The 16923-nt window shown below is 40.5% G+C and overlaps 1 protein-coding gene across 2 annotated transcripts in view; it reads left to right on the top strand.

Moving 5' to 3' along the window:
• The first annotated feature begins 13340 nt into the window (after positions 1-13340).
• rspo3 (R-spondin 3) overlaps positions 13341-16923 on the top strand; it is a 67981-nt gene continuing 64398 nt past the window's right edge. For both annotated transcript variants that reach the window (XM_061916273.1, XM_061916272.1), the window contains exon 1: positions 13341-14074. In XM_061916273.1, the coding sequence (XP_061772257.1) occupies positions 13978-14074 (97 nt within the window). In that variant the 5' untranslated portion in view covers positions 13341-13977. The remainder of the gene's footprint in view (positions 14075-16923) is intronic.

Raw genomic sequence — 16923 nt, 5'->3', positions numbered from 1 at the left:
GGGTAACTACATTGCAGACCACAGCATAATAATGTTGTTTTGTCCTGCAAAAACCTTATTAAAGGGGTCCTTTTTTTTTCTACATGTAAAATACTTCCCTGTGGTCTTCATACCACGTAATGGTGGTTATTTGGTCAAACTTTTGCAAAGATTATGCTTTACAGACCATATACTGTACAAGCCACTTTTGTGGGCTGTCTTATTCATGTGGCTCCACTTCGGCCGCATCTTCTCCCCACCATCTTTTTTGTCGTTTCTAGTGCATCCAAATGGAGTTTAGTCACGGTTTAACTACAAATGATATGCTGATTTGTATTAGAAATGGCAACAGCGGAGGATGCATGTGCATGTACGAGCCAGTCTGCCCCACAACAAGAGAAAAAGAAGGCTCTTTTTGACAACGGCGTTGAGACGACAACGTCGGACCCACGCAAATCTCTTAAAGGGGAACATTATCACAATTTCTGAAGGGTTAAAACCAATAAAAAACAGTTCCCAGTGGCTTATTTTATTTTTCAAAGTTTTCTCAAGATTTTACCCATCATGCAATATCCCGAAAAACGGCTTCAAAGTGCCTGATTTAACCGTCGTTATATGCACTCGTCCATTATCCTGTGACGTCCCAGCGTGACCACACAGAAACAAACATGGCGGATAGCACAGAAAGGTATAGCGATATTAACTCGGATTCAGACTCGGATTTCAGCTCCCTAAGCGATTCAACAGATTACGCATGTATTGAAACGGATGGTTGGAGTGTGAATGCAGGTATCGAAAACTAAATTAAAGAAGAAACAGAAGCTTTTAAGCCATATCACGACAGACAGCGGCACAGGAGGAAGCACGGGCGAATTCGGCGATTGCCTTCTAACCAACAATTGGTATGTGTTTGTTTGGCATTAAACGTGGGTGGAGGGAAAGGCTGGATGCAAATATAGCTACAAATGAGGCATAATGATGCAATATGTACATACAGCTAGCCTAAATAGCATGTTAGTATCGATTAGCTTGCAGTCATGCCGTGACCAAATATGTCTGATTAGCACACTACACATAGTGTCAATAACATCAACAAAACTCACCTTTGTGATTTCGTTGACTTTATCGTTGGAAATGCATCTGCTTTGAGTGTCGCAGGATATCCACACATTCTTGCCATCTCTGTCGTAGCATAGCTGTCGTCGGTACAGTGTGCAGAACAAACAAGGGACTTTCGCATCTTTTGGCACTGGTGCAACTTAAAACCGTCTCTGTTCGTGTTGTTACACCCTCCGACAACACACCGATGAGGCATGATGTCTCCAAGGTACCGGAAAACAGTCCGAAAAACAGAAAATAACAGAGCTGATTTGACTTGGTGTGTGTAATGTGTTTGAGAAAATGGCGGGTCACTTCACGATGTGACGTCATGGGTGAAAGGTCATTGCTCCGACAGGCGAACAATTGAAAGGCGTTTAAATCGCCAAATTCACCCTTTTAGAGTTCGGAAATCGGTTAAAAAAACACATTGTCTTTTTTCTGCAACATCAAGGTATATATTGACGCTTACATAGGTCTGGTGATAATGTTCCCCTACAAAGCAAATTCATACCATATAAGGAAAATCCGCTGACATCACACTTGGTAAAGTTAAGTTGGAATCCCAACGATAGTCACACACACACTAGGTGTGGGGAAATTATCTGCATTAGACCCATTTCCATGATCACCCCCTGGGTGGTGAGGGGAGCAGTGAGCAGCAGCGGTGGCCGTGCTCGGGAATCATTTTGATGATTTAACCCCCAATTCCAACCCTTGATGCTGAGTGCCAAGCAGGGAGGCAATGTGTCTCATTTTTATAGTCTTTGGTATGACTCGGCCTGGGTTTGAACTCATGACCTTCCAGGCTCAGAGCGGACACTCTAACCACAAGGCCACTGAGCAGGTCAAAAACGCCACAATTGGGGAAAAATTCCAAACGGCTCATTTGGAGGAAGATTGAAAGAAAACAGGATTATTTTCTAAATATCTACTCCATGCCTCCATGGTTTGATTTAAAATTTTCAGGATCTATGCAGTCCCCAAATACACAAAGGCAGGTATTTGGTTTCACATAATGGGTCCCATTTAATTCACTGCACACTGGACTTTATGTTGCGTTGTGCTTTCTAAATAAGTAACAGAGCAGCCCAGTCCAGATACTCAAAGTTTGGATTCCGCGCCCTGGAATCACCAAAAATTATTCCAGGGCGCGGCCACCGCTGCTGCTCACTGATCCTCTCACCTCCCAGGGGGTGATCAAGGATGATAGTTTCACCACACCTGGTGTGTGTGTGTGTGAAAATCATTGGTACTTTAACTTAAAGGCCTACTGAAACCCACAACTACCAACCACGTATTCTGATAGTTTCTATATCAATGATAAAATTGTAACATTACAACACATGCCAATACGGCCGGGTTAGTTTACTAAATTGCAATTTTAAATTTCACGCAAAGTATCCTGTTGAAAACGTCACGGTATGATGACGCGTGCGCATGACGTCACAGATTGTAGCGGACATTTTGATCCAGCACCGATCACAGCTATAAGTGGTCTGCTTTAATCACATAATTACACAGTATTCTGGACATCTGTGTTGCTGTATCTTTTGCAATTTGTTCAATTAATAATGGAGACGTCAAAGAAGAAAGATGTAGGTGAGAAGCGGTGAATTGTGGCCGCCTTTAGCAACACAAACACAGACGGTGTTTCCTCGTTTACATTCAGCTCTTACCATGGATATGAGCGGAGAGTTTGCGTCGTTCCTCCTGCAGCTGTAGACTCTTGCCTCCTCCCACCAGCCGCCACTGACAGCCGGATGCTTACTCCGTGGAGGAAAAAAAAAAAAATCTCAGCCCGGCTGCCTTGCCTTGTCGAGAAAAGTGAATTCCCTCGGAGACACTGGCGGTCACCACACCCGTGGCCAGCCACACCCCTCCGACTTTCAGGTACGACTATATAATCTCACTAAAACAATAGTAACACAATAAGCAGATAAGGAATTTTCCAGAATTATCCTAGTAAATGTGTCTAATAACGTCTGAATCGCTCACACTACTCTCGTCTTTTTTTTTTTCTTCTTTTTTTGTAGTCCTTCCCTGTCACTTTCCTCATCCACGAATCTTTCATCCTCACTCAAATTAATGGCGAAATTGGCGCTTTCTCGGTCCGAATCGCTCTGGCTGCTGGTGGCCATGTTTGTAAACAATGTGAGGCAGTGAGGAGCTCCACAACCCGTGACATCACGCGCACATCGTCTGCTACTTCCGGTAAAGGCACGGCTTTTTTATTAGCGACCAAAAGTTGCGAATTTTATCATCAATGTTCTCTACTAAATCCTGTCAGCAAAAATATGGCAATATCGCGAAATGATCAAGTATGACACAAAGAATGGACTTGTTATCCCCGTTTAAATAAGAAAATCTCATTTCAGTAGGCCTTTAATATATTGTACATCTATAAAACTTTTGGTAAAGTTTTGTATATTACTTGTAATGCTCTTCACGCATATTAAAGATCAACTGCGGGATTGAGAAAAGCAGGCCGGGGAGGAGGTGAAAGAGTTTAAAACAATGAATCAGTCTCAGTTACTCAACTGTACGGTTTCTGGCTTGGTGCAGGGCAAACATGGAAGTGGTGCCATAAAGAGAACGACCACTCTGTGTTTGCGTAGATTTCCTCGGCCCGAAGATGATGGAAAACCAGAAGCCACAAAGAGGAGCAGTACTGTGTACTTTCCTGCACACACATCCACCCACTAAAAGACAAACGAGGATCCGGGGCCTCTCTGGACTGCGCTGCTCGGATTTCACGAAAGGAGGAAGAATGTCAAAGTCTTTGCATTTGAGCATATCTGAATGTGATTGTTGATTGAAGGATTGGTGGCAGTAATGACTGATGATGTATTTATAGGCTGTATTTAAGGGAAAGTATGCAGAATGCTTTTTATTTCTCTGGGCCTCTGCAGCACCTCGACCCAAACGCGACTGAGATGCATCTCTGCGCGGAAAGGTCAAGTGTGAGCGCGAGTTGGCCACAAAACTCGCTCTCTTCTGTGTGCAGGGGGAAATTCAGCCTCAAGCTTTCATGGAGCTGACTCCCTCTAGAGGAGGCAATGTGTCCCTCCTTGGTGTGCAGCCTCACAACGTTAGGTTACTCTGTTGAAACGCTGCCCTCCAATATGTATGACTATGCAATCAGAAGGTGGTATGATTTAGATTTTTATAAAGGATTCCCATTTGCCAAAACAACCCACTCGTCTTCCTGGGTCCACAAACGCAATACAATTACAGGTAAAAGCATATAATTATAACTACACAGTACAGAAACAAATAAAAATCAATCAACAAGTAAAAAATGTATAGTCTCAGAATATTAGTTACCATACAAATATAACTACACGATACAAAACCAAACAAAAATCAACATGCAAACTAATTTACAGCCTCGGATAAAATATTGGTTTCCTTTTAAAGGCCTACTGAAACCCACTACTACTGACCACGCAGTCTGATAGTTTATATATCAATGATGAAATATTAACATTGCAACACATGCCAATACGACCTTTTTAGTTTACTAAATTGCAATTTTAAATGTCCCGCGAGTTTCTTGTTGAAAACGTCGCGGAATGATAAAGCGTACGCAATACCTCACGGACTGTAAGGAAATATTAGCGCTGCACCAAACACGGCTAAAAGTCATCTCTGTTCATGGCGTAATTACACAGTATTTTGGACATCTGTGTTGCTGAATCTTTTGCAATTTGTTCATTTAATAATGGAGACTATAAAGAACAATGCTGTTGGTGGAAAGCGGCGGATTGCAGCTGTCTTTAGCACAGAGACACAGCCGGTGTGTCTTTGTTTGTTGTGAAGCTTTAACACATAGCGATAAAGCGAACATGTTTTCTCTACGTCAACCAGCATGTTTTTGTTTGGGGAAATTGTGATATATATCTTACTGGAGAAATCATTGGATTATTCGTTGTCTTGCAGCAGCTGTTTAAAAGGCAGCTGTGAGCTTGGCTCCTCGGCTTCTCTCTGAGACACTTCGTGTTCACCACAGTCATCCGACCTCGAGGTATGTCTTTACAATCTTTAAAATCTCACTAAAACACTATTACAACAATAAGCAGATAAAGGATCTTCCAGAAATATCCTAGTAAATGTGTCTAATTACATCTGAAACGCTCACACTGCCGCCGCCCGGAGCCGTTGCTTTTTTTTTTTTTTCCTAGTCCTTCACTATCGATATACTAATTCACGAATCTTTCATCCTCGCTCAAATTAATTGTCGCTTTCTCGGTCCGAAGTGCTCTTATCATACTTGATCATTGTGAAATGATCAAGTATGACACATAGCATGGACCTGCAATTTTTGTTTAAATAAGAAAATCTCATTTCAGTAGGCCTTTAAAAACCTGTTAAATTTAATGCTGGTGAGAATTTGAGGCATGTTATTCCAGAACGATAGAGATCTATAATTAAAAGATGGTAATAGTGTTGTTAATATCAGTAGTATTGATATCACAAATTTTCCTTTTTTAGTTTTTTATTTCCTCATTGAGGGATAAATAAAGTTTGCCGTATCCTATAACTCACGGGTCAGGAATCTTTTTGGCTAAGAGAGCCATTTCCGTGCGAGCCATACAATATTTTTTAACACTGAATACAACTAAACGCGTGCATTTTTAAGTAATACCAACATTTTTAGAGTATAATAAGTCTCTAATTATTTTAATAACATTGTTATTCTGAAGCTAACCAATAATAAATTAAATAATTCTTACCATTGATGCGACTTATTGAACATGTGCGGTAAAAAAAAACGGATGGATAGATCAAAAAAGCATAAGAATGTTTTATAATTTGAACATTATTTTTAACACTGTAATTACTGGCGGAATTATTCATTACTTATCCTGTTAGCAATGTCAGCTAAGATTTATCTGAGAACCAGATGCAGTCATCGAAAGAGCCACATCTGGCTCTAGAGCCATAGGTTCCCTACCCCTGCTATAACAGAATGAATTCCTCTTATCCAATATGAAGCAATGTATTTGGACTTATTTGGACTTAGTGTGTTTTTGGGGCTTCACGGTGGCAGAGGGGTTAGTGCGTCTGCCTCACAATACGAAGGTCCTGCAGTCCTGGGTTCAAATCCAGGCTCGGGATCTTTCTGTGTGGAGTTTGCATGTTCTCCCCGTGAATGCGTGGGTTCCCTCCGGGTACTCCGGCTTCCTCCCACTTCCAAAGACATGCACCTGGGGATAGGTTGATTGCCAACACTAAAATTGGCCCTAGTGTGTGAATGTGAGTGTGAATGTTGTCTGTCTATCTGTGTTGGCCCTGCGATGAGGTGGCGACTTGTCCAGGGTGTACCCCGCCTTCCACCCGATTGTAGCTGAGATAGGCGCCAGCGCCCCCCGTGACCCCGAACGGGAATAAGCGGCAGAAAATGGATGGATGGATGGGTGGTGTATTTTTTTTTTTACTAATTGTATCCATTATAGTTTTCAATACTGCCAAGTTGCAGCAGTTTTTTAGAGGAAATTACAGTATGATAGCATAAAGTGAAATGTGTGTAAAATGATGTTAAGCAGGCACATTTATGCATACATCACTTTTCTGTCAGAACAATTTCTGATTTGTGTATATTTTTTGTTTATCAAACATTGACATTCATGACAATAATCTAAACAGTGTAATAAATTAAGTTGCCCCTCGCATCATCGCGCTTCAAATATTCGCAGATTTTTTTTTCGAAGCATATTCTGTAAAACTGTTGCCTGAAATTAAGCATTTTTAAGCATACAAACAGATAAATGAAGAAAAAAAATATCACTACTACAATATTATAGGTCACTCAAGGACAAAAAGTGTCATGACTTGGACTTTAGTGTGGTTTGTTTTCCCATGGTGCAAATCGACTGGACCGGACATGGCGTGAAGGTAATGACATCTTTTATTATTAACTCAAAAAAAGGAACAAAACTTGGCTCTGAAAACAAAAATTTGCACAATGGCAGAACTATGGACAACAAAAACAAAAACACTTACAGTGACGTGAAAAGCATGAATCTATGGCAATAAGTGAGCAATCAGGTATCAAGGGTGTGTAGAGGGAGGGTGATGTCGCCAGGCTGACTGCCTGTCAACTACATGCTTAAATAGTGCTGTGATTATTGACAGGTGCGTGAGTCCAAACAAATGAGCCAGGTGAAACTAAGGGTTGTCATGGAAACTAAAACAAACCAGGGTGCTCAAAAACAGGAACTAATGGAGTCAAAAACAAAACGGAACATAACTAAACAGAACATGATCACAAAGACATGACAAAGGCCCCCCCCCCTAAGGACAGATCACAGATGTCCAAAAACTAACAAAAAACAAAGCAGGATCAAGAGTCATGGGAGGGCGGGAGTGGGACATTTATATTTATATACATATATACGCACCGCAGGAGTTTTTTGATTGATTGATACTTTTATTAGTAGATTGCACAGTTCAGTACATATTCCGTACAATTGACCACTAAATGGTAACACCCGAATAAGTTTTTCAACTTGTTTAAGTCGGGGTCCAAGTTAATCAATTCATGGTAAATATATATATATGTTTATTTTATTGTCAGTTTATTTATTTTGACATAAAAGCTGTCTCTCAGCTAATTGTTATGCTTTAAGTTGCAAGCCAAATTTGACTTACACCATTAGTTGGTGTAGAAAATGTCACAGCGAAGCCATAAGATACAACCAAAACATTGCTAAGAAGAAGTGGATGCTACTGATTTAATTAAAGAAAAAAAATCATCAAAAGCATGACTGTGCATGTCCCCAACTTGGTGAGGATGTTTGAGCTGCTAGTCTGCACCATCCTGAAGAAGAATGAGTCGAAGGTCAGTCAAGAATGTTAAAAAACTATTTAAACTGCATATATTTATCCATGAAAATATAGAAAAGCTGATGACGTGTTCGACGGTGACGCAGCTACGAGATATCGGGGGTATTTTATACAATATTTATTATCTGAAAGTCTTTATTTGTAAATCGTGTTACATGTTAAAATTGTGCAGTTTTGGGGGCCAAACAGCAGTTGAAATGGTTGTAATTCTTATCTGTGGGAGACGTTGATTTAAGATAAGTGCTTTGAGTTAATAGCCCCGTCACAGAACCAAACAAGATCTGATAGCTCAGTTACAGCTCGTGTTATTCTATTCTGTGCTATATATGTTTTATGTTGCACAATTGCGCCAAGTGAAATTCGTAGTTTGTGAACCCGTTCTCAAACAATGGCAATACAACTCTTTTGATTCTGATTCTGATTTTGATTGTGAATTAAGATCTGTATTGGTATTGGTATTTCTTATTTGTTTTTATTTTTGGGCACAAAACTGCTGTCCCACAGCTAAAATTTTATGTGGCCCACCAAGTTGTATAAAACATTTTTCTTAAGTTTTAACAAAGAGGTGTCCAAACTTTTTCCACTGACGGCCACACACTGAAATATCCAATGATGCAGGGACCATTTTGATATTTTCCATTTTAAAACAAATACAATATATAGATTTAAAGGGGCCCTATGATGATTTTTGTCTTCTCTGACTTACAAATGTTGTTCAAATGTGGGTGCGTGTGTTAAACAATGCCCAAGTGTCACATGAGGTTCATGCATTTGGGTCTGAGCTTGCACGCAGTTTTGAATGCCTCAAACACAGCAGTCTGCATGACGTGGTGATGATGTCACAGCAAGATGGGAGTGCTTATTCGGTCATTAAGTAAAGTTATCAGCCAGAGAGGGAGGGGCTCTTTATGAGATCAGCTGAGCTTGAGGAAACACCGACTCGTGAAATAGTGACATAAATGCAGATAAAATTCAGCTTATTTATGCACTCTCTGAATCGTTTGGAAAGTGTGTCTAATGTTAGGAGAGGGTGAATCTATGTGATCATAACGTTAATTATTTTGAACATTTTCAAAATATGTATTCAAAAAGTGTACATTTTTAAAAGCATTATTATAATACGCCCTGCTATGAGGTGGCGACTTGTCCAGGGTGTATGACGCCTTCCGCCTGACTGCAGCTGAGATAGGCACCAGCGCCCCCCGCGACCCCAAAGCAAATAAGCGGTAGAAAATGGATGGATGGATGGATCCATCCATTCATCCATTTTGTTACAGTCGGGCGGAAGACGGTGTACACCCTGGATAAGTCGCCACCTCATCGCAGCGGATGGGTGGATATTATAATAATTTTGCAGCGGGTGGGGTGTGGTTTCATTTGCAACCCTGGAACGCTTCTACAAACATCTTGCAGAAAAACAGGTTGTAAAAGGGACCGTGGAGAAAAATTCATGCAAAATTTACACCAAAACATATTTAATACATTTTACCTAGATCAGGAATTCTCAAACTGTGGCATGTGTACCACTAGTGGTACGTGGACATCATTTAGTGGTACTTTTATGCACAAATAATTGTATTTTAATGTATTTTTTAAAATACAGTGTTATTTTCCTATATCCAAATGTAGTGTTACTCTTCAAACTGTGTGCAATGTATAATAAAACCTCTGCCTTGTTTAATGAGTACTTAGGCCTACTATGCTACTATATTTTTTTGGGCGGGGCTGCCCACATATGCGGTCCTCTCCAAGGTTTCTTATAGTCATCATTGTCACTGTCACCGACGTCCCACTGAAGTGAGCATTCCTTGCCTTTATGTGGGCTCTACCGTGGATGCCGTTGTGGTTTGTGTTGTGGTTTGTGCAGCCCTTTGAGACACCAGTGATTTAGGGCTATATAAATAAACATTGATTGATTGATTGATTGATTGATATTTTATTGTTCATCATTGTTTTGGTAGTTGCAGAGCAAGTTTAAGAACCATTGATCTAAACCACGCTGAGGTATTTTCAAATTTAGAATAAAGTTACATGTGCCTCGCAATGCAAAGGTCCTGGGTTTGATCCTGGGCTCGGGATCTTTCTGTGTGGAGTTTGCATGTTCTGCCTGTGACTGCGTGGGTTCCCTCCGGGTACTCCGGCTTCCTCCCACCTCCTAAGACATGCACCTGGGGATAGGTTGATTGGCAACACAAAAAAATGGGCCTTAGTGTGTGAATGTGAGTGTGAATGTTGTCTGTCTGTGTTGGCCCTGTGACGAGGTGGCGACTTGTCCAGGGTGTAATGCCTTCCCCCCGAATGCAGCTGAGATAGGCTCCAGCACCAATCGCGACCCCGAAAGGGTCAAGCGGTATAAAATGAATGGATGGATAGATTAAAGTCATTTTAGGTCCACTTTAAAAGGAAACAAATGCCAGCATGACAGCTTTGTGGTATTGGTGCCAACATTTAAACTTTTTGTTGTTATACTACACCTGTTCGCTATTTTTACTAACAGCATATTTAGAATACTCTCACAAAATTGAGGCTACAAGTAACCCACAGGCCGCACTCTGGATAACCCTGCTTTAGCATATTTGAACCACAAATGTTTGATCTCTCAAATAGTTGCGCTGAGGTGACCACAGATGAAGCGCTAGCTGTTCAAAGTTGAGACCCGGGTGGACCACTCATCTGTGCATCAGTTGGGGACGCATGCGCTGCTGACTTGTCTCCACTCAAGATGATCCCCTGCTGGCCCCACTATGGACTGGACTCTCACACTATTAAAGGCCTACTGAAATGAGATGTTCTTATTCAAACGGGGATAGCAGGTCCATTCTATTTGTCATACTTGATCATTTCGCGATATTGCCATATTTTTGCTGAAAGGATTAGGTAGAGAACATCGACAATAAAGTTCGCAACTTTTGGTCGCTAGTAAAAAAGCCTTGCCTTTACCGGAAGTCGCAGACGATGACGTCACCCGTGTAAGGGCTCCTCACATCCTCACATCCTCACATTGTTTATAAAGGGAGCCACCAACAGAAAGAGCTATTCGGACCGAGAAAACGACAGTTTCCCCATTAATTTGAGCGAGGATGAAAGATTTGTGGCTGATGATATTGATAGTGACGGACTAGAAAAAATTAAAAAGTAAAGTTTAAAAAAAAGACGATTGCATTGGGAGCGATTCAGATGTTTTTAGACACATTTATTAAGATAATTCTGGGAAATCCCTTATCTTTCTATGAGGTTGGTAGTGTTTTAGTGAGTTAAATAGTACCTGATAGTCGGAGGGGTGTGTCCACAGGTGTCTTGACGCCAGTGTCTGAGGGAAGTCACGGCAGCTGCATGGACGGCGCAAGCTCCGCAGATCTCCGGTAAGAGGAGACTTGTTACCACAATTTTCTCACCAAAACGTGCCGGTTGACAAGTGGTTGGGATCCATGTTCACTTGACCGCTCTGATCCATAGTAAAGCTTCACCTCCGGGAATTTTAAACAAGGAATCACTGTGTGTTTGTGTGGCTAAAGGCTAAAGCTTCCCACCTCCATCTTTCTACTTTGACTTCTCCATTATTAATTGAACAAATTGCAAAAGATTCAGCAACAAAGATGTCCAGAATACTGTGTAATTGCGCCATGAAAAGACACAACTTTTAGCCGCAAGTGGTGCTGCGCTAATATGTCCCCTCCAACTCGAGACGTCACGCGCACACGTCATCATACGCGTCATCATTCCGCGACGTTTTCAACAAGAAACTCTGCGGGAAGTTTAAAATTGCAATTTAGTTAACTAAAAATGCCATATTGGGATGTGTTGCAATGTTAATATTTCATCATTGATATATAAACTATCAGACTGTGTGGTGGGTAGTAGTGGGTTTCAGTAGGCCTTTAAGTAGATCCACTCGATGTCCATTGTACCAGTCGCCAATGTTTCTCATTATAGCCCGTTTGGTTGAGTTTTTCCTTGCCCTGCGAGGATGTCGTTGTGGCTTGTGCAGCCCTTTGATACACTCGTGATTTAGGGCTATATAAATAAACATTGATCGATTGAGTCATCGATTGCTATCCAATTATATCAGAGGGGCATAACTTTGTCTTTGTTTTTATTTGTTTTTTACTTTCACTTTCCAATGATTCCATCACTTGAGTGGCAGGCGCAGTGGGAGGCAGGAGTCTCGGAGAAGCTGCAGAAACATCTCTAACTAAAGCCTGGTTTCAAATGTTCTTAAAGGCCTACTGAAACCCACTACTACCCACCACACAGTCTGATAGTTTATATATCAATGATGAAATATTAACATTGCAACACATGCCAATACGGCCTTTTTAGTTTACTAAATTGTAATTTTAAATTTCCCGGGAGTTTTTTCTTGAAACGACGCGTAATGATGACATGTACGCTTGACGTCACGGGCTGTTAGGAAATATGAGCGCTGCGCACACACACACACAGCTAAAAGTCGTATGCTTTAACCGCATAATTTCACAGTATTTTGGAGATCTGTGTTGCTGAATCCTTTGCAATTTGTTCAATTAATATTGGAAAAGTCATTGTAAAAAGATGGAGTTGGGAAGCTTTAGAATTTAGCCACATAAACACACCGTGATTCCTTGGTTAAAATTCACAGAGGTGAAACTTTACTATGGATCACAGCGAACATGGATCCCAACCGAATGTCAACCAGCAGGTTTCGGTGAGAAAATTGTGGTAAAAAGTCACTTCTTACCGGATATCAGCTGACCATGTGCCGCCCATAAAGCTGCCTTCGACTTACCTGAGACACTATGCGTCAAGACACCCGTGGACACATCCTTCCGACTATCAGATAATATTAAACTCACTAAAACACTAGCAACACAATAGAAAGATAAGGGATTTCCCAGAAGTATCCTAGTAAATGTGTCTAAAACCATCAGAATCTGTCTCAATGCAATCCCGTTTTTTTGTTTTTTTTTCTTTTTTTTCTAGTCCGTCGCTATCAATTTCCTCAAACACGAATCTTTCATCCTCGCTTTAATTAACGGGGAAATTGTCGTTTTCTCAGTCCGAATAGCTGTTTCTGTTGGAGGCTCCCATTAAAAACAATTTGAATATGTGAGGAGCCATCAAACATGTGACGTCATCGTCTGCGACTTCCGGTAGAGGCAGGGCTTTTCTCTTAGCACCGAAAGTTGCAAACTTTATGGTGGATGTTCTCTACTAAATCCTTTAAGCAAAAATATGGCAATTTCGCGAAATGATCAAGTATGACACATAGAATGGACCTGCTATCCCCGTTTAAATAAGAAAATCTCATTTCAATAGGCCTTTAAAACTCTCTCTCTCTCTCTCTCTCTCTCTGTCTCTCTCTCTCTCTCTCTCTCTCTCTCTCTCTCTGACACGGGGGGCTTGCCCTCTAAATAAACTTTAGAGTGAGAGAAAGGGAGAGAGAGAACAGGGGGAGTGAATGACTCCTGCACGCAAAGCAGAAAAGCGCTGAAAGTGCGGAGATGTTCTTTTTAGATTCCACTTGTCTGCCACCAAGAGGAAGAGCGAGTTGGAGCCCATTTAGTGACTGAGCAACTTTTTCACCTACTGCCGAGTCCCAGTGTGTCTTTAAACTTTTGATGAAGAAGAGCCCATCAGTGCGTTACCATCGGGATACAGCAGCGCTTGGAGTTCCCCACATGGATGTAATATCTTAAAACTTTGTGGGGTTTTTTAGGGGGGGGGATTTTTTTTTAATCCCTGCAAAGTTGTTTCGACCAAATGATATTGGTGATTTCTGTTTGGGGGGAAATGTTCTCGGATGCCTGACTCTTCATCTTCCTGGCTCTCTTTGCACTTATGAGGATCCTGTGCAGGATGTTACAGTCCAAGCGGCCCAGGCATCGTTGGGCCACTGTGCACCTTCAACAGCAATTATTACCACATTGTTGGGAGGCTATTCCTGTCTGACGGGGGGCATCCACTATACCTGCCACTGTCACAACAAAAAAAAAAAAAGGAAGTGTTTAGGGGAAAAAAAGTGTTTTTGGTGAACATTGACATTGGCTTGACAGGTCTCACCTTTGGGCTACTATGCAATTACAACTGATCTCCTTTGTTTTGATCATCTTGCACTGCATGGATTACACTGGATGTCAGCACAGCAGCTCCAGGCACCGGCAACTTAAGCGTAAGTCCAAGCATACGTATAGTCAAAAAAATTATTTTGATCATATTTTTTCCTACAGTAAAATACTGGACTAATAAACTAAAAAAAACTCCTTTGTCCCACACACCATTAGACTGTACAACTCCTCTCTGATGGGGAGGGGGCGTACTAGAATGACAGGGGAAGCAAAACAATAATTATTAATTATTTATACCATTATTTAATTTTTACTTTTTAAATTCAATATCAATTCTGCACACTGCTGCTGGAATTTTAATTTTCCTGAGGGAACTCTCCTAAAGGAATCAATAAATCTATCCATCTATCTATCTATCTATCTATCTATCTATCTATCTAACTATCTATCTATCTATCTATATACTGACTCAAACTCAAACTCAACCTACCAAACTGTAATCAAAGTCATTTGTAATGACCGTAAACTCAAACTGTTTTTTTTTTTTTCTTAAAAGGGTTCGGTAGACCAGTGATTCTCAAACTTTCAAACAGGTACCACCTCAAAAAAAGAAACTTATTCCTCCAAGTACCACCGTAATGACCAACATTCAAATACAGCAGCGCAGTAGGCCTAAATATGCATTAAAAACAAGGCAGAGGTTTTATTTATCATGTATATTAGATTTTTTTTTTTGCCACTGTAATGTTACATAGTTTGAACAGTAACACTGTTTGAATATTTAATCGATTCGTTGGCGTAACACTAGATGGAGCCTGCGTACCACTAGTGGTACACGTACCACAGTTTGAGAATCCCTGCTGCAGACTATATGTACAGTAAGTGGTGGTATGCTGTTTAACTCACAGTAATTACCAATTCAATTACAATTTTAAAAGTTACATAAGTTTGTTGCAACTTTATTGGAATTAACCGTAAAATCACAGCTCTGCAGTGTTGTGAATATATTTCATATTATATTACTGCAAATGTTACTGTAAAAATAATGCAAATATTATCCAGAATTTACAATTTAATTTACAATGTAACTATTATTTTGTCATTATATTTGCTGGACTATTTCAGGGAATTTACTCCAAAAAAAACAAACTAACAACATTCCTGCACAAAACAAATAACACCATTGGCAACAATATAATGAAATATTGTAAAATAAAAAATACTAACAAACTAGGATGTGTGCCATAATGCAAAAAGAATACAAGCAAAATACTTGGGGGTATGTCATCCATAATAAATATTATTAATTTCCTCAAGACTGGGTCTGTAAGTGCATGATGCTTATGGTGGTGTTCAGTTCCCTGGTTCCAGTCGCTCCCTAGTGGCCACAATGGGGTGGACCACACTCCAGTCCAGTCCAGTCCAGTGTCCTGAGACATGCCCTGACTAATACCCTCTGTTCAAATAAAGACTGTACTTTACATTCAAAATGTTGGGAGATAGTGATAAGGTCTGTGTATTTATTTTATGGACCAACTTCAGTATTTGCATCTCTCATTTCATTTTGGTAGGAAACATTGATACATGTGTAATATATATTTCAGTAAAATGAAAAGAGTGCCATTAGGGGCTCCACTGAAAGAAAAGAGAAAGTGCTGGAATGTCATCTTCCTGGGGTCCAACAATGTGTCTCGTCTCTATATGCCGTAAAACAACAATCAATAGTCTATTTGTCCAATTCTTTCTACACCCACTTTATCACTGAGGGTCTCCAGATGTGTTATGTGACTACGGCTGTTAGAGACAAGCTGATAACTAGAATATTCCATATGCCAGTGTGGCAGAAAACTGTCTGATCTACAGTACAATAATAGACCTTTCGGAGTGATGTTCTTATCCCTGCCACCTGTGGCAAAAAATGTTTCCCTATGTTTTATTTGTGTCTCATTATCTAGCCCTGATCTGCTAGGTCTGTAATAAAAAAGGACTTTCTGTGACCACCAAAGAGGAAATTGGGGAGAAAAAATGCCTTTGGGCTTAACTGTGTACTGTATTAAATTGAGTTTTGAGGGGAATCCGGGGGTTGCATTTGGTTTTGACAGCTTTTTTCATTATAATTTAGCTGAGCTATTGAAAGCTGGGCCTGGCTTTTTGATGGAACAAACCTGAAGCCTGCATGGAAATTGGTTCTGACATCAGCACTAACTAAGAAAGTTGGTAAACACTTTATTTAAAAAGTTATTGTGTGTTTCTAATCATAGAAAGTATAGCGTTTGATCATTAACTCTGACTGGGCGCCACATGCTCTGCTGCAGATCCATGGGACTTGTCAGTGCCAATCAGGAAGAAGCTATCCGTTCTGTCATTAATACTTTTTCCAATCAGATTAATTACATGTTTGACTTTGATTTCATCGTGATTAATCACAGGTTATTACTCACTTCTATGATTTAAAATTAACTTCATAAAAGACCACGATATTTTGACACAAATTTAATTTGGATCGGTAGGTCCTGAGTTCAAACCCCAGCAGAGTCATACCAAAGACTATAAAAATAGGACCCATTCCCTCCCTGCTTGGTGCTCAGCATCAAGGGTTGGATTTGGGGGTTGAATCACCAAAATGATTCCAAGTGCGGCCACCGCTGCTCCTCACTGCTCCCCTTACCTCCCAGGGGGTGGAACAAGGGGATGGGTCAAATGCGGAGGGCAATTTCACCACAACTAGTGTGTGTGTGACTATCAGTGGTACAAACCCCGTTTCCATATGAGTTGGGAAATTGTGTTAGATGTAAATATAAACGGAATACAATGATTTGCAAATCCTTTTCAACCCATATTCAATTGAATGCACTACAAAAACAAGATATTTGAAGTTCAAACTCATAAACTTAATATTTTTTTACAAATAATAATCAACTTAAAATTTCATGGCTGCAACACGTGCCAAAGT

This window comes from Nerophis ophidion, linkage group LG11, assembly GCF_033978795.1.
Source record: "Nerophis ophidion isolate RoL-2023_Sa linkage group LG11, RoL_Noph_v1.0, whole genome shotgun sequence".
NCBI lineage: Eukaryota > Metazoa > Chordata > Actinopteri > Syngnathiformes > Syngnathidae > Nerophis > Nerophis ophidion.
Note: the sequence above shows the minus strand (reverse complement) of the source record. Positions and strands in the feature narration are given on the sequence as shown.